The 14,483-nt window shown below is 54.6% G+C and overlaps 2 protein-coding genes across 3 annotated transcripts; one reads left to right on the forward strand and one right to left on the reverse strand.

Moving 5' to 3' along the window:
• Positions 1-1,211: 1,211 nt before the first annotated feature.
• Positions 1,212-5,832, reverse strand: LOC120319334 (interferon-induced protein with tetratricopeptide repeats 5-like). Its single transcript, XM_039368086.1, has 2 exons — positions 5,559-5,832; positions 1,212-3,192 (listed from the first exon to the last, which is right to left on the reverse strand). Exons 1-2 carry the CDS (start codon positions 5,561-5,563, stop codon positions 1,884-1,886), a joined length of 1,314 nt encoding a protein of 437 aa, XP_039224020.1. The 5' UTR covers positions 5,564-5,832; the 3' UTR covers positions 1,212-1,883.
• Positions 5,833-9,027: 3,195 nt separating this feature from the next.
• LOC120319332 (interferon-induced protein with tetratricopeptide repeats 5-like) lies at positions 9,028-13,440 on the forward strand. 2 transcript variants are annotated; one of them, XM_039368083.1, is made up of 2 exons: positions 9,028-9,061; positions 11,121-13,440. In XM_039368083.1, the coding sequence occupies exons 1-2, from the start codon at positions 9,057-9,059 to the stop codon at positions 12,472-12,474; spliced, it is 1,359 nt and encodes a 452-aa protein (XP_039224017.1). In that variant the 5' UTR covers positions 9,028-9,056; the 3' UTR covers positions 12,475-13,440. The 2 variants fall into 2 exon arrangements, with proteins under 2 accessions (XP_039224017.1, XP_039224018.1); XM_039368084.1 differs by having other exon boundaries at positions 11,124-13,440.
• Positions 13,441-14,483: the final 1,043 nt, after the last annotated feature.

Consider the following 14,483-nt stretch of genomic DNA (forward strand, 5'->3'; position numbering starts at 1 on the left):
AAACAGAAAAAGAAGAAATCAAATAAGAAAAATAAAAAATTTAAAAAAATGTCTATAAAATATCTTAAATTTTAAATATAAATTATTCAAAAACTAAGTAATATTTTTTTATATCCAACTTATATTGTATGAAATCTATCCATTTTTTCCATACCAAAAAATACTTCTCTTGCGATTGATCTTTCAAGAAAGGCGAAATCTTTGCCATTTCCGCCAAATAAGAACCTTTAAGAAACCACTCTTGCAAAGTAGGCAAAGATTCCTTCTTCCAACATTGCCCTACTAACAACCTAGCCGCTGTAATTAAATTTAACATCAATATAGTCTCTTTGGTGGGGTCTGTCTTGAAAGTCAGCAGAGGCTTCATCACTCAGGGCTCACCGGCAGATACGGTCAGCTGCAGCTTCAATGTGACGGTAGCGTAATTATTTTTTTCACAGTGTCTTTGTAGCGCTTATGTGGTTGACCTTCTGGTCTCTTCCCACTACCCACTGGAGGAGTATTTCTTAGCCTTGGCTGCCTGAAGATGTGCAGACCAAAATCCAGAATTTCCCAGCCAGCATTGGAAGCTCAAGTCTAAACATCTTCAAGCAACCAAGGTTGAGAAACGTCCTATAGAACAAGTGGCAAGGCACACGATGGTCGTACATCCTGACGATGCTTCCCATCCATCGATGGGGCTCGAGGCCGGTGGTCACCATGTGATCCAAGACCCCCAGGTTAGGGCCGAGGATGGGGCATAAGTGTGTGCGTGTGAAATTTCGCGTGTGATCTGTAGACAGTACAGAGTGTAGGATTCACACCCATAGAGGAGACAAGGGATAACCAAAGCTTAACATTTAGCTTTCTGGCCATCAAATGTGAACAAGCAGGCCTCAAAAGGGCACAGCAGACCCCTCTGTCCACGGTGCTAATTGCCTCCCCATGGGCACCCCATATACCCCTGCTTGGAATAAATAATCTTTAAAAGCAAGCCTATTTTCAGTGCTGGTGAGCGTAGACATTTCCGTGCAGTTGGTAACTGCAAAGGGATGGTTTCTCAAAGCTTCCCCCCACACACACACACATACACACACAAACACAATCTGGGGCACAGTCCTAGGACTCATGTCCCCCAATTAACCCCCCCTGGAAATCTGGCCATGGGAGTGGACGGGTTTAAGCACCTGTACTTAGAGAAGAGTAGAAGAGCAGGAAAGATAACGTCAAGATAACATACTAACAGCAGTCTTTATTATGGTCAAACAGTCCCAAACAGCACAGGGAGGTGCAGGCAATTAAAAACAAAATACAACAGAATCAAGCAAATAACAATTTTGGAAAGCAGAGAGTTATAAGAAGGTATGCTTATAAAACAACAAAAGACTAAAAAGTATCTAGCGGGGGCCAGAGGCATAGGTTAGTATCTGGCACACCAAATCTATCACAATCCAGAGCACTCCAGTTTGATGAACTACATCAGGAGTCTCCAAACTTGGCAACTTTAAAACTGGTGGACTTCAACTCCTAGAATGGCTGAGGAATTCTGGGAGTTGAAGTCCACAAGTCTTAAATTTACCAAGTTTGGGAAGCCCTTAACTAGATCCTCCTTAATTCTACTTTATAGCACAGGTCATCCTCGGATGGATGTTAAGCGCTGACATGTAGAGCCTGGCACAATATTGTGTGTAAGTAGCAGGGAGTTGTAGAAGAAGTGTCTGGTGTTCACCCTGGATGCTTCCTGCACTAAAGAGCAAAAGGTAAGAGAAGGAGGGAAAGGTGGTCACAAACATTATTTTCCTTGCCAACAACAACCCAGGACAACACCCACACAGCCAGGGCACCCCAATATTCCCAACTAGCTCCTGGGGAGGGTCCCGTGAGTGTAGGGCCCATCCTGCATTTCAACGAGGAGCCAAACGTTTTGTTGCCACTTCGTACAGCAGATGCTGGACCGCTCTCTCTTGTTCCGTCTCGCCTTCAGAACGGAAGGCCCTGGCTAGCTCTCTCAGACGCTGCTCCAGCTGCTTCTGCTCCAGAGGGTGGTCCCCCGGCACCTCCAAGCAGGCTCTGTACGCCCGCAGCGCTGCCTGCCTCTGCCCCTTCTTGCGGAGGAGGAAATCCCCCCAGTGCAGATAGAAAGACTGCTGGCACCTCTTGCTGGCGGTTGGCAGCTCCTCCATCAAGCCCAGGTAGACCTCCTCCTCATAAAGCGGGCGCTTCTCTCCGTACAACTTCGCCAGCTTCAGCCGGGAAAACACAGATCCAGGATCGAATTCCAGTGACCGTTTGAAGCACTCAGTGGCGTCTTCCACGATTTCCGCTCTGTTCCCGTCGAATCCTCGCTCCAAGAGGTCCAGGTAATAGATGCCAAGGTCGTAGTGCAAGAGATAGTAGTCACCTTGGAGGGCCATGGCCTTCTTCAGGGTGGAAATGGCCTGGGAGGTAGAGTGGAGCTTAATGACCTTGGCGGCCATTCTCAGGAGTTCCGGGTTGAGACTGTTCTGGACCACATCGTCGGCAAGGTGTCGCGCTCTTTCAGGATCTTTCGTACGGAGAATCTGTGCCAAGTATATTTTGGCTTCATAATTTTCGGGCTGGCTACGGATCAGCCCTTCCAGCAACTTCCGGCACTCTTCCTGTAACTTGTCATCGTAAAAGTGTGTCCAGGAAGCAAAGGTGGAGAAAGTCAGGCCCTCCTCCAGCTCCGCATTGGACTCCTGCAGCTCCAGGGCCGTCTGGAAACACTGCCTGGCAAGCTGGCCGTTCCGGAAGCCCATGGCCAAGAGGGACCAGCCCTTCTGGGCGTAGACCTCCGGGATCGGGGCCGAGTAGGGCTCAGGGCTGGACAGGTCCCGGCAGATCTGGCGGATCTGTCCCAAGTAGAGGTCTACTCTGTTGTAATCGGTCAAGTGGTAGCAAATCCAAGCGTAGTTCCCGTAGACCAGCAGGACCTGACGTGAGAAGGTCTCTTGAGGTTCCTTCCTCAAGACCTCCTTGGCTTCCTTCAGGATGTCCAGGGCCTCTTTGGGGCTCCCCTCCAGATGGCGCAGATAGGCCTTCAGGGCGAGATAGGTGCCCCGGTTATAGAAGGGGCCGTGTTCCAGGCGGAGAGACAGACTAGCAAGAGAGTGTCTGATGTCCATCTTGTCCTTGACCTCAAAATCCCAGGTGAAATGACACTGCAGGCGCTGGAGCTTCTCCTTCAGGGGTCTGCCAGGGGGTGGGGAGTGGGAGGGGAAGAAAAAATGGAGGAGCCCTGGGTGAGTGGCAAAGGACACTTGTCCTGGGAGAGAGCGGGAGATTGGCTCAGATAATGCATTGACCACAATGACGCTGTTCAGGCTAGCCTGAGCGTGTGAATCTGGCCAAGTCTGGCTACTGATGGGGAAGCAGACCCTGCTAGCGTGTGGACCCCAGATTGCCTAAAAGCTGGCTTCCAAGGAAGGGGACCCATTTTCGCCTTTTTTCTGCAGTGGGGGGGGGGTCTCTGCTCTCCACTCCTGTCCCCTTTTGGCCTTTAGGGGATCCCCATCTGTCTGTCTTTGCTGTTCTTCCCCCTTCCTCGTTCCTGGTGTGTGTGCACGTGTGTGTGTGCAATCTTTGGACCGTGTTACCTTCAAAACTGAACCATGGGCACAGAGCAGCCAAGGTGGCCGCTGAGCAGGGGCACCATCATCCACAGCATGGTCTTCCACTGGGGAGGAATAGGCCCTCCAAGGAGGGGGGCAGCAAACTGCATTAGCGCAAGCTTTGTTTCGTTTGCGCCTTTTTGTCTGCAGGTGGGGAGGGGGTGCAATTGTGGTCACTCATGTTTCGTTTGCGCCTTTTGTCTGCAGGTGAGGAGGGGGTGCAATTGTGTGAACTCAGACAACACAGTGTATGTGTATGTGTGTGCGTGGTAGAGGATTCAGTGCATTGCGCGTGGACCCGCGTGCTTTGCTTCGAGCGCGAGAGAGGAAACGGCGGAGGGACAATTTGGTGGTGTAATGGAGGACTGACTTAAAATCCGAGGCTCTCCGTTGTCTGGGGTTGTCAGCCACATTTCAAATGGCGGATGAATGGCCCTCTGGTGGGGGTCCGACTCTGGGGGGGGGGAGAGATACTTGCAGTCTCAAGCACAAAAAACATGGGAGAGGGAGAGTCTGGGGGTCTGTGGGACGGGGGAGAAGCTGACTTTGCCCGTTCCTGTCTCCCACAGTCTTTGCATCTGAGGGAGGATGGTTTATGGGCCAAGGGGGGGAGCTGATCTGGCCTGTTTCAGAGTCTTGCTGGGGGGGGGGCACCCCTGCAATACCACCACCACCACCGACAGAGGGCGCAGCTGCAAAGGGCTGCGGGGCAGTCAAGGAGATTGTTGGGAGGTTGTTAGGCAAAAGGAGAATTGTCTATCTTAGAGTCTCTCCAGCAGCAACTTCTCGCCCGGGCTCCGTAGGGGATGCAGGTTACACCCCAGGAGGCACCCCACTCACCCCCCACCCGAACCACTCTGAAAGGCAGGGGTCCCAGACTTGAGTTGCAGCAGCGGGACCCCACGGAGGGAGGGGAACAGGTAATTGAAGGAGAGGGAAGAAATAGAGACACCCCCCCCCAGGGTCCCACTCCGGCTCTGCAGAGCCAGGTTGCGCCCCAAGCTGCTCCCCCCCCCCCACCCGAGCACCTCTGAAAGGCGGGGGTCCCAGGCTCGTGTTGCATTAGCAGGACTGTCCTGGGCGTAGGGGGTACTCAGGGAGCTGAAGCGGGGGTAGGGGGGCAAAGAGACCTGTGCTGCTGCTGCAGCCCCCCCCCATTTTGCAGGGAAGAGACGTTCCCCGGAATTCTCCCGAGTTTGGGCGCAACGAGCGGAGTGGCCAGTGGGAGGATGGGGAGGTCCCGCCGGGGAAATTAAAAACGAAAGCAGAGCGCGGGGGGGGGGAAGGGAAGACTGCTGGGGGACGTTGCCAAGGGCGTCCAGGTTGGGTTGGTCCGGGGTGGGGGGGTCGAAGTGCTCGACGGGGGGGGGGCTATTCAGGCCTCCTGCTTCGCGGGCAAACCGGCCGTCCCGCAAACTGCATTCGGACGACCCACCCAGCTTCGCGCGAACTTGGTTTCGTTTTGGGGTCTTTTGCGTGCGGGTGGGGAGGGGGCTGCAGTTGTGCGAACCCGGACAACTCTTGGCGGGGCGGCCCCGTTGCTGGAGGCTTTCAAGGAAAGAAGACTGGACTGGCATCTGTCAGAAATGGTGTAGGGACGGACTCCTGCTTGGACAGGGGGGTGGACTAGATGACCTATAAGGTCCCTTCCAACTCTGCTATTCTAATTCTCTGGGACCCTCTGCGCCGACGGAAGCCCGGTTCCTAACCCTCCTGCTCCCTAGAAGTGCCCGGGTTTTTGTCTGTCTGTCTCCAGTTGATTTGGGGGGGGGGGACAGAAAGACCTGGTTGCAGTAGCAGCAGTTGCTGCCCCCCCCCGCGCACCCATTTGGCAGGGAAGGGACGTTCCCCGAAATTCAGCCGGACCCTCGCCCTTTAGAGACCCTCTCCTGCCTCCCTCTGTTCCAAGACGGAGGGGGGGGGGCGCTCCGCTCTCCCCACACCTACCTCATCTTCCCGCACTGCTCGCGCTCCGGCTGCCTCTCCCGATTTGGGGCAAGGCGAGTAGAGGCGGACGGGCGGCTGCTGCGGGTCAGTTTCGTTTTCCGTTTCTGGAGTCTGGAAATCGAAATCGAAAGTAGCGAGAGAATGGGTTGCTGAGAAAGCGTCAGCGAAGAGCCCGAGTTTTTTGCTTGCTTGCTTGCTTGCGAGAGAGAGAGAGAGGGAGAGAGAGAGATGGAAGGGGGGAGAGGGACAGAGTGAGAGAGAGAGAAGGAGGGAGGGGAGGGAGAGAGGGGGGAGGGAGAGGAGGAGAGAGTGAGAGAAGAAGGGAAAGAGAGAGGGAAGAAGGGAGGGAGAGAGGGGGGAAGGAGGGAGGGAGAGAGGGGGGAAGGAGGGAGAGAGAAAAGGACAGGGAGGGAGAGAGGGAAGGAGGGAGAAGGACAGAGGGAAGAAGGGAGCGAGAGAGAGAGAGAGGAGAGAGAGAGACGAGAGAGCGGGAGGGAAGGAGGGAGGGAGAAGGACAGAAGGAGGGAGAGAGAAGGGAGACAGAGCGGGAGGGAGGGAGAAGGGCAGAGGGAGAGAAGGAGGGAGAGAGAGCGGGAGGGAGGGAGGGAGAAGGACAGAGGGAAGGAGGGAGAGGGAGAGAGAGGAGGGAGGGAGAGAGACAGATAGAGCGGGAGGGAAGGAGGGAGAGAGAGGGAGGAGAAGAAGGGAGAGGTGGGCACCGCCCGTCTCGGGTCTAAGAGCAACTCTGGTTAACGGGATTGGCAAGGAGACCCGTTCAGACCGCCTGCTTCACGGGCCAACCGATCCTCTACCTAACCGCGTTCAGACGACCGACCACACAAGAGCGACCCTTGCTTTTTTTGAGCCCGCTGTATGCGGGTTAGGGGGCTGCAGTTAATGTGGATGCAGGGGGCGGTGGGGCGGGGCCGTCCGCTCGCCTCCTGGACCCTCTCCGCCGTCGGATGCCGGGGGAGGACCCGGGTTCAGCTCTAAAGCCCCCTTGGCTTGCTTTCTTGATCCCTGGAAGCGTACCGGGGGGGGACGGAAGACGCCCAGCGCTTGTCGCCAAGCCCGGCAATACGATGCGAGGCGATGCGCTCGTTCCCTGGCGGCCGATGATGCGATCCCGTGCGCGGGATCCAAATGTTTCCGCTCCGGGAGCCAGAGAGGAAGACGGTATCCCCCCTCCCCTTCCGGCGACCCGGGACCCCCAAGTCCGGGAGAAAGTCTTGCTGGGCAGTGGGGCGTCGTCGGAGGGCGTCTTTAGGATCGCTCCTGCGGGTTGTGGGAAGGCGACTCCGAGCGGTGGGAGAGGATTTTTTTTATTTTATTTTTTTGCAAAGCAGAATGAAAGCGCAAGTGCATCGACAGGCCTCCAGCGCCCGATCCTTGCCTCGGAATCCCGAATCGCTCGACCCATTTTAGTTTCTTTCTCTTTCTTTGCTTTTCTTTTTTTTCTTTCTTTCCCTTCCTCTTTCTTTCTACTTCCCTCCCTCCTTTCTTTTTCTTCATTCTGTTCATTTATATTCATTCATTCGCTTGCTAAATGTATGTATTAAATTGATTTTGCCGCGAGTCTCGTTTCGAAGGGAGGCAGAATGGGGGGGGAGGTGGGGTTCCTTTTAGTGGATTTATGTATTAATCAAATTCATTTACCGGGAAGGAGACGGGGGGGGCGTTCAATAGTCCAATTTGTAGGTGGAACCATGTACCATCTACCGACACGGGAAGATTTTACACGTGGTGGCCAGCCCAAATAAAGGAGAATATCTGTAGAAGAGGAAAGGAAGGAAAGAAAAAGAAAGAAAGAAAAGAAAGAAAGAAAGAAAGAAAGAAAGAAAGAAAGAAAGACAGACAAATAACTTGGGGAACTTGGTGCTGAGTTGTAAGTAATGTTGAAAGAAAAAATTTCATCAGGGTCCGGTCCAAGCCAGGAATAAGCAAAATGGAGACTGCCTTATTTTCCAAGCCACCCGCAGGCAGGACAAGAAGCAAGGGATGGAAACCCATCAAGGAGAGAAGCAACCTGGAATTAAAGAGGAATTTCCTTGACAGTGAGAACAATTAACCATCGGAACTCCTTGCCTCCAGAAGTTGTAGTAGGCAGGGTCTCCTGCCCAAAGTCCCGTCCGGCTCTGGTATTGGGTAGGAGTGAGTCCGCCGTTCTCCCCTCTCGCGCTCGGAGCAAAGCACGCGGGTCCACGTGCAATGCACCGAATCCTCTACCCCCCCACACACACACACACGTACACCGTGTTGTCTTGAGTTCACACAATTGCGCCCCCCTCCCCACCTGCAGACAAAAGGCGCAAACGAAACATGAGTTCACACAATTGCGCCCCCCTCCCCACCTGCAGACAAAAAGGCGCAAACGAAACATGAGTTCACACAATTGCGCCCCCTCCCCACCTGCAGACAAAAGGCGCAAACGAAACATGAGTTCACACAATTGCGCCCCCCTCCCCACCTGCAGACAAAAAGGCGCAAACGAAACATGAGTTCACACAATTGCGCCCCCTCCCCACCTGCAGACAAAAGGTGCAAACGAAACATGAGTTCAGACAATTGCGCTCCCTCCCCACCTGCAGACAAAGGCCGCAAACGAAACATGAGTTAAACATTGCGCGCCCCCTCCCCACCTGCAGAACAAAAAGGCGCAACGGACATGAGTTCACACATTTGCGCCCCCTCCCCACCTGCAGACAAAAGGTGCAAACGAAACATGAGTTCAGACAATTGCGCTCCCTCCCCACCTGCAGACAAAAGGTGCAAACAAAACATGAGTTCACACAATTGCGCCCCCTCCCCACCTGCAGACAAAAGGTGCAAACAAAACATGAGTTCAGACAATTGCGCCCCCTCCCCACCTGCAGACAAAAGGTGCAAACAAAACATGAGTTCAGACAATTGCGCTCCCTCCCCACCTGCAGACAAAAGGCGCAAACGAAACATGAGTTCACACAATTGCGCCCCCTCCCCACCTGCAGACAAAAGGCGCAAACGAAACATGAGTTCACACAATTGCTCCCCCCTCCCCACCTGCAGACAAAAGGCGCAAACGAAACATGAGTTCACACAATTGCGCCCCCTCCCCACCTGCAGACAAAAAGGCGCAAACGAAACATGAGTTCACACAATTGCTCCCCCCTCCCCACCTGCAGACAAAAGGCGCAAACGAAACATGAATTCACACAATTGCGCCCCCTCCCCACCTGCAGACCAAAAGGCGCAAACGAGACAAAGCTTGCGCTAATGCAGTTTGCTGGACGGCCGATTTGCCCGCGAAGCAGGAGGCCTGAATAGGCCCTCCCCCCCACCCCGACCAATGCAACCTGGGCTCGCCCTAGCCACTAGGCAATGTCCCCCAGCCATCTCCCCACTCCCCGCACTGCTTTCGTTTTCAATTTCCCCGGCGGGACCTCCCCATCCTCCCACTGGCCACTCCGCTCATTGCGCCCAAATTCGGGAGAGATAGCCGGAGCGCGACGGTGTGGCAGGATGAGGTAGGCGGGGAGGTGGGGGTGTCGGGACGGAGCACCCCGTAAGAACAGAGGAGGGGAGGGGGTGCCTAATGGGCGAGGGTCCCGCTGAATTCCGGGGAACGTCTCTTCCCTGCAAAATGGGGGGGCTGCAGCAACAGCACAGGTCTCTCTGCCCCCCTACCCCCGCTTCAGCTACCTGAGTCCCCCCCCCCGGGAGGTCCTGCTGATACAACACGAGCCTGGCACCCCCGCCTTTCAGAGGGGCTCGGGTGGGGGGGGGCGGCTTGGGGCGCAACCTGGCCCTGCAGAGCCGCGAGGCGCAGGAGCCGGGGTGGGGGAGGGGGCGCGCTGCAAGTGGGCCCCCCAGCGAGTCTCCAAAGGCAGTTCGCCCTTGCCCCACAAACCCACCCCCCAGATTTTGCAAAAGCTGCCTTGTTCCTGCCGAGGATGCCCCCCCCCCATCCATCTGTGGGACCAGCTCCCCATGGCCTGGGTAGCCTTGCCCAAACCCCAGCAGAGGGCCCCCAATCCTCCTCCCTCCCCCAGACTCTCCAGCCCTTTGCAGCCCCGAAGGTGCGGGAGCCTCGGCTGGGGAGGGGGCGTTGCAGGGGTACCCCCCCCTCCGGCAATAGTCCGGAACAGCCAAAGGCAGCTGCCCTCCCACCCCAGCAGACTCTGCATGGACTCTGGCAAGGCTGCCCCCATCCCAGCTGAGGGACCAGCTCCGGATGTCTTGAGTAGCCTTGGCCCCCCCACAGAGCCCCACCCCAGCAGAGGGCCCCACAACCCTCCTTCTCCCCCCCCCACTCCGCAACAGCCTTCCTGCCTGCCTCTACAGCCCTTTGCAGCCCCGAAGGAGCAGCACCCTTGCCTGGGGAGGGGCCGTTGCAAGGGTGCCCCCCTCCGGCAATAGTCCACAACAGCCAAAGGCAGATGCCCTCCTGCCCCACAAGCCCCCTCCCAGAGAGCCCAACCCATCGCAGGGCCCGTCAAAAGCTCCATCTCAAACTTGAAACAATGGAGGGCATCAGATTTTAGTGGGTTGTGGTGCAGTCCTCCCCTACACAATCGACTTTGAAAGTGTCCCCTCCCCTCTTTCCACCATCTCCCTCCTCCTGGCTTCCGGGAGGGTCCCTTCCTCGCCAGGGGTAGAAGGCCATGCCCAGAGATGAAGGTCTCCCTTTTACGCCGCCCCTGGCATTCACACAACATGGCGAGCCTGCTCAGTGGCAACCTTGTCTGCTCTGTGCCCAACGGAGGCCAAGTACAGGCAAGTTCTCGACTTACGACCACAATTGATCCCCCCAAAAAACCTCTGTTGTTAAGCGAAACATTGGTTGAATGGATTTTGCCCCACTTTACGACTTTTCTTGCCGCTGTTGTTAAGTGAATCATCGATAAATAAGTTGGTCGCACAGTCGTTAAGTGAATCCGGCTTTCCCCATTGACTTGACTCGTCAGAAGGTCGCAGAAGGGGGTCACACGACCCCAGGGGGACACTGCGACCGTCACAAATGTGAGTCGGTGGCCGAGCGTCCCAATGGAACTCACGTGGCCACGGGGAGGCTGCAAGGGTCATAAGTGTGAAAAACGGTCTTTCCCATGCCGTTGTAATTTTGAACAGTCACTAAGCAAATGGTTGTAAGTCGAGGACGACCTGTATTGTTTAACCCTAACCCTCCCCCCCCCCAGGAATGAGGACGGGGAAGCACAGCAAAGGCAGCCACATGGGTATCCCTAAAAGGGAAAAGGGGGGCAGGAAAGCTCCCGAGAGCTTTTAAGACTTGAGGCTAAAATGGGTTCCCTTCCTTGGAAGCTAGCTTCTGTGTAAGACCCCAAAGAGTGGGTTCACCATCCAAGGAGTTCCTCCGGTAATTGGGGGTCCAAACGGTGGCAGGGTCTGCTTCCCCATGAGTAGCCAGACTTGGCCAGGTTCACACGCTCAGGCTAGCCTGAACAGCGCCATTGTGGTCAACGCATTATCTGAGCCCACCTCCCGCTCCCTCCCAGGGCAGGTGTCCTTTGCCACTCACCCAGGGCTCCTCCATTTTGTCTTCCCCTCCTGTTCCCCACCCCCCAGCAGACCCCTGAAGGAGAAGCTCCAGCGCCTGCAGTGTCATTTCACCTGGGATTTTGAGATCAAAGACAAAATGAACATCAGACACTCTCTTGTGACTCTGTCTCTCCGCCTGGAACACGGCCCCTTCCATAACTGGGGCACCTATCTCGCCCTGAAGGCCTATCTGCGCCATCTAGAGGGGAGCCCCAAAGAGGCCCTGGACATCCTGGAGGAAGCCGAGGAGGTCTTGAGGAAGGAACCTCAAGAGACCTTCTCACGCCAGGTCCTGCTGGTCTACGGGAACTACGCCTGGATCTGCTACCACTTGACCGATTACGACAGGGTGGACCTCTACTTGGGACAGATCCGCCAGATCTGCCGGGACCTGTCCAGCCCTGAGCCCTACTCGGCCCCGATCCCGGAGGTCTACACCCAGAAGGGCTGGTCCCTCTTGGCCATGGGCTTCCGGAACGGCCAGCTTGCCAGGGAGTGTTTCCAGACGGCCCTGGAGCTGCAGGAGCCCAATGCGGAGCTGGAGGAGGGCCTGACTTTCTCCACCTTTGCTTCCTGGACACACTTTTACGATGACAAGTTACAGGAAGAGGGCCGGAAGTTGCTGGAAGGGCTGATCCGTAGTCAGCCCGAAAATTATGAAGCCAAAATATACTTGGCACAGATTCTCTGTTGGAAAAATCCTGAAAGAGCGGGGCACCTTGCTGACGATGTAGTCCAGAACAGTCTCAACCCGGAACTCCTGAGAATGGCCGCCAAGGTCATTAAGATCCACTCTACCTCCCAGGCCATTTCCACCCTGAAGAAGGCCATCGCCCTCCAAGGTGACTACTATCTCTTGCACCACGACCTTGGCATGCGTTACATGTACCTGTTAAATCCAGGATCCGAGGGGGACAGAGCGGAAATCGTGGAAGACGCCATTGAGTGCTTCAAACGGTCACTGGAATTCGATCCTGGATCTGTGTTTTCCCGGCTGAAGCTGGCGAAGTTGTACGGAGAGAAACACCCGCTTTACGAGGAGGAGGTCTACCTGGGCTTGATGGAGGAGCTGCCAACCGCCAGCAAGTGGTGCCAGAAGTCTTTCTATCTGCACTGGGGGGATTTCCTCCTCCGCAAGAAGGGGGAGAGGCAGGCAGCGCTGTGGGCGTACGAGGCTTGCTTGGAGGTGCCGGGGGACCACCCTCTGGAGCAGAAGCAACTGGAGCAGCGTCTGAAAGAGCTAGCCAGGGCCTTCCGTTCTGAAGGCGAGACGGAACAAGAGAGAGCGGTCCAGCGTCTGCTGTACGAAATGGCAAGAAAGTGTTGGGCTCGTCGTCAAAATGCAGCGTGGGCCCTGCCCTCAAGGGACCTTCCCCAGTAACCAGTTGGGAGTATCGGGGTGCTCCATCCCCATGGGGGTGGTGCCCCCTCACAGCCCTGAGGCTGCTCCTTCCTGGGATATTTCTGGAAAGCAAAATAATGTGCATGAATAATCCAGGGTGCACACCAGACAATTTTACACCATCCTGCTGCTTGCAGATACGAACCTTGCGACAACATAACAGTATGTAGCGCCACCCCCGTAGGCAGCGCTTAAGTCCGGGCCCTCCCAACCTCCCCTCCAAGTGGCCACTAGCCCAAAAAGGCCACTCATGTTGGCGCCTCTGCCTAACAGGGCACATAACGTGGTATTCAGTCACAATTGGCAGCCACGCACATGAGGCGGTGATGGTCACTCTCTCTCAACGGTGACTCGCATGGGTGGATGGTGGTTGATCTCTGGCAATAAGAACCTTACAGGGAAGATGGTAGTCAGTCTCTAATGACAACAACTTGCCGAGAACGATGTTAATCAGCCTGTGGTGATGGCAACTTGCCTAGAACGATGGCGGTCAGTCTTTAGTGGCAACAACTTGCCTAAAGCAATGGTAGCCAGCCGCTGGTGTCAACAACTTGCCCAGGACGATGTTAATCCATCTTTGATGACAACAACTTGCCTAGAATGATGGCATCCAATCTCTGGTGCTGGCAGAGGCCTCCCTCGTCCACTCTTCTCGCCCCTCTCTGACCTCACTCCATGTAATCCCCTTTTATCTCCCTATTAAAAAAACCCCTTACCTCTCACTAAAAGACGTATGTCAAACTCTTCCCTAACTCTCCCTCTGCCTAGCTTACTCCAACAAGGGAAAGGGATTAAAACTTCCCAAACTACCCCCTCTCTCTTCATCTGGCCTGCCCATAATGAAAGAGAAAGAAACAATAAAACTTCACTCCCCCCCTCTCTCTCTGCCTGTCCTGCTTCAAGCAAACGCTTCAAGCAAACAGCTCATATCAGGCGCTCTCTCTCTCTCTCTCTCTCTCTCTCTCTCTCTCTCTCTCTCTCTCTCTCTCTCTCTCTCCTGCTTCAAGCAAACACCTCTAGCAAGCTTCTCTCTCTCTCTCTCTCTCTCTCTCTCTCTCTGCCTGGCCTGCTTCCAGCAAATGACTCCAGCAACTACTCTCACCCTCTATCCCTCCCTGCCTGGCCTGCTTCAAGCAAACAGCCCCAGCAACTACTCTCACTCTCTCTATCCCTCCCCCTTTCGTCCAGCTTGCCTGTAATGAAGCAAAAAAAGCAAAGGCGAAAACCCCAGCTTCTTCTTCTCTCTTTGATCAGCTGGCTCAGAATGGCAAGCTCCACCAAGCCTTCTCTCTTCCTCCCTTCTATCGGCTTCCTCCTCCTTCTTCTTCCCTCCTCCGAGCCCTGCCCTGCCGCCAGATCCATGGCAGCTGCCGGAGCTCCTCATCTTCCTGCCTAATCGGCAGGGCTCCTGCAAAGCCTCTCAGCTGGCCCCATTCTCACCCCAGCTCCGCTACAAGTATTGTGTCAGGCTCTACCTGTGCCTTAAAAGTAGACTTGATCTAGTTTGTCAGATAGAGTGCTCCTAATGCTTCATGCTCCCCTGCAAGCATCTAATGTTCTAATCATCGTTTTAGTGGCCTTTTAGGATTTTATATTTTTTTTTTAATGTAGACCTTCAGTTTTGTATCCTGTAGCTTTTTATACTTTGGATAGCTAGATGGGTGTTATACGACTTCAATAAATAAACGGATATTAGTATTGTTTTCTAGACTCTGATTTATTTTCTACACTCTTTCACTCTGCCCTCCTTTGGGTGGACCAGAAGAAACTTTTAAAATTGTTTTAGGGCAGTTGCCTTCAGATCTTCCCTTCTTTCCTGTTCTTCCTCAATTTTCTAGGCAAAAGCACAATCACTCCAACCCTACACACACACACACACACACAAACAAACATACATACACAGAGAGTCAAGTTTTCAGTGAGGATTGGGCCACACATTCAGGAATTGTTGAGTTTGTTAAGGAGGAAAGCTTGTTGAGTCAGGATCA

The sequence above is a fragment of the Crotalus tigris genome, unplaced genomic scaffold (genome assembly GCF_016545835.1).
Source record: "Crotalus tigris isolate CLP2741 ecotype Arizona unplaced genomic scaffold, ASM1654583v1 scf7180000020623.132173, whole genome shotgun sequence".
Taxonomy (NCBI): domain Eukaryota; kingdom Metazoa; phylum Chordata; class Lepidosauria; order Squamata; family Viperidae; genus Crotalus; species Crotalus tigris.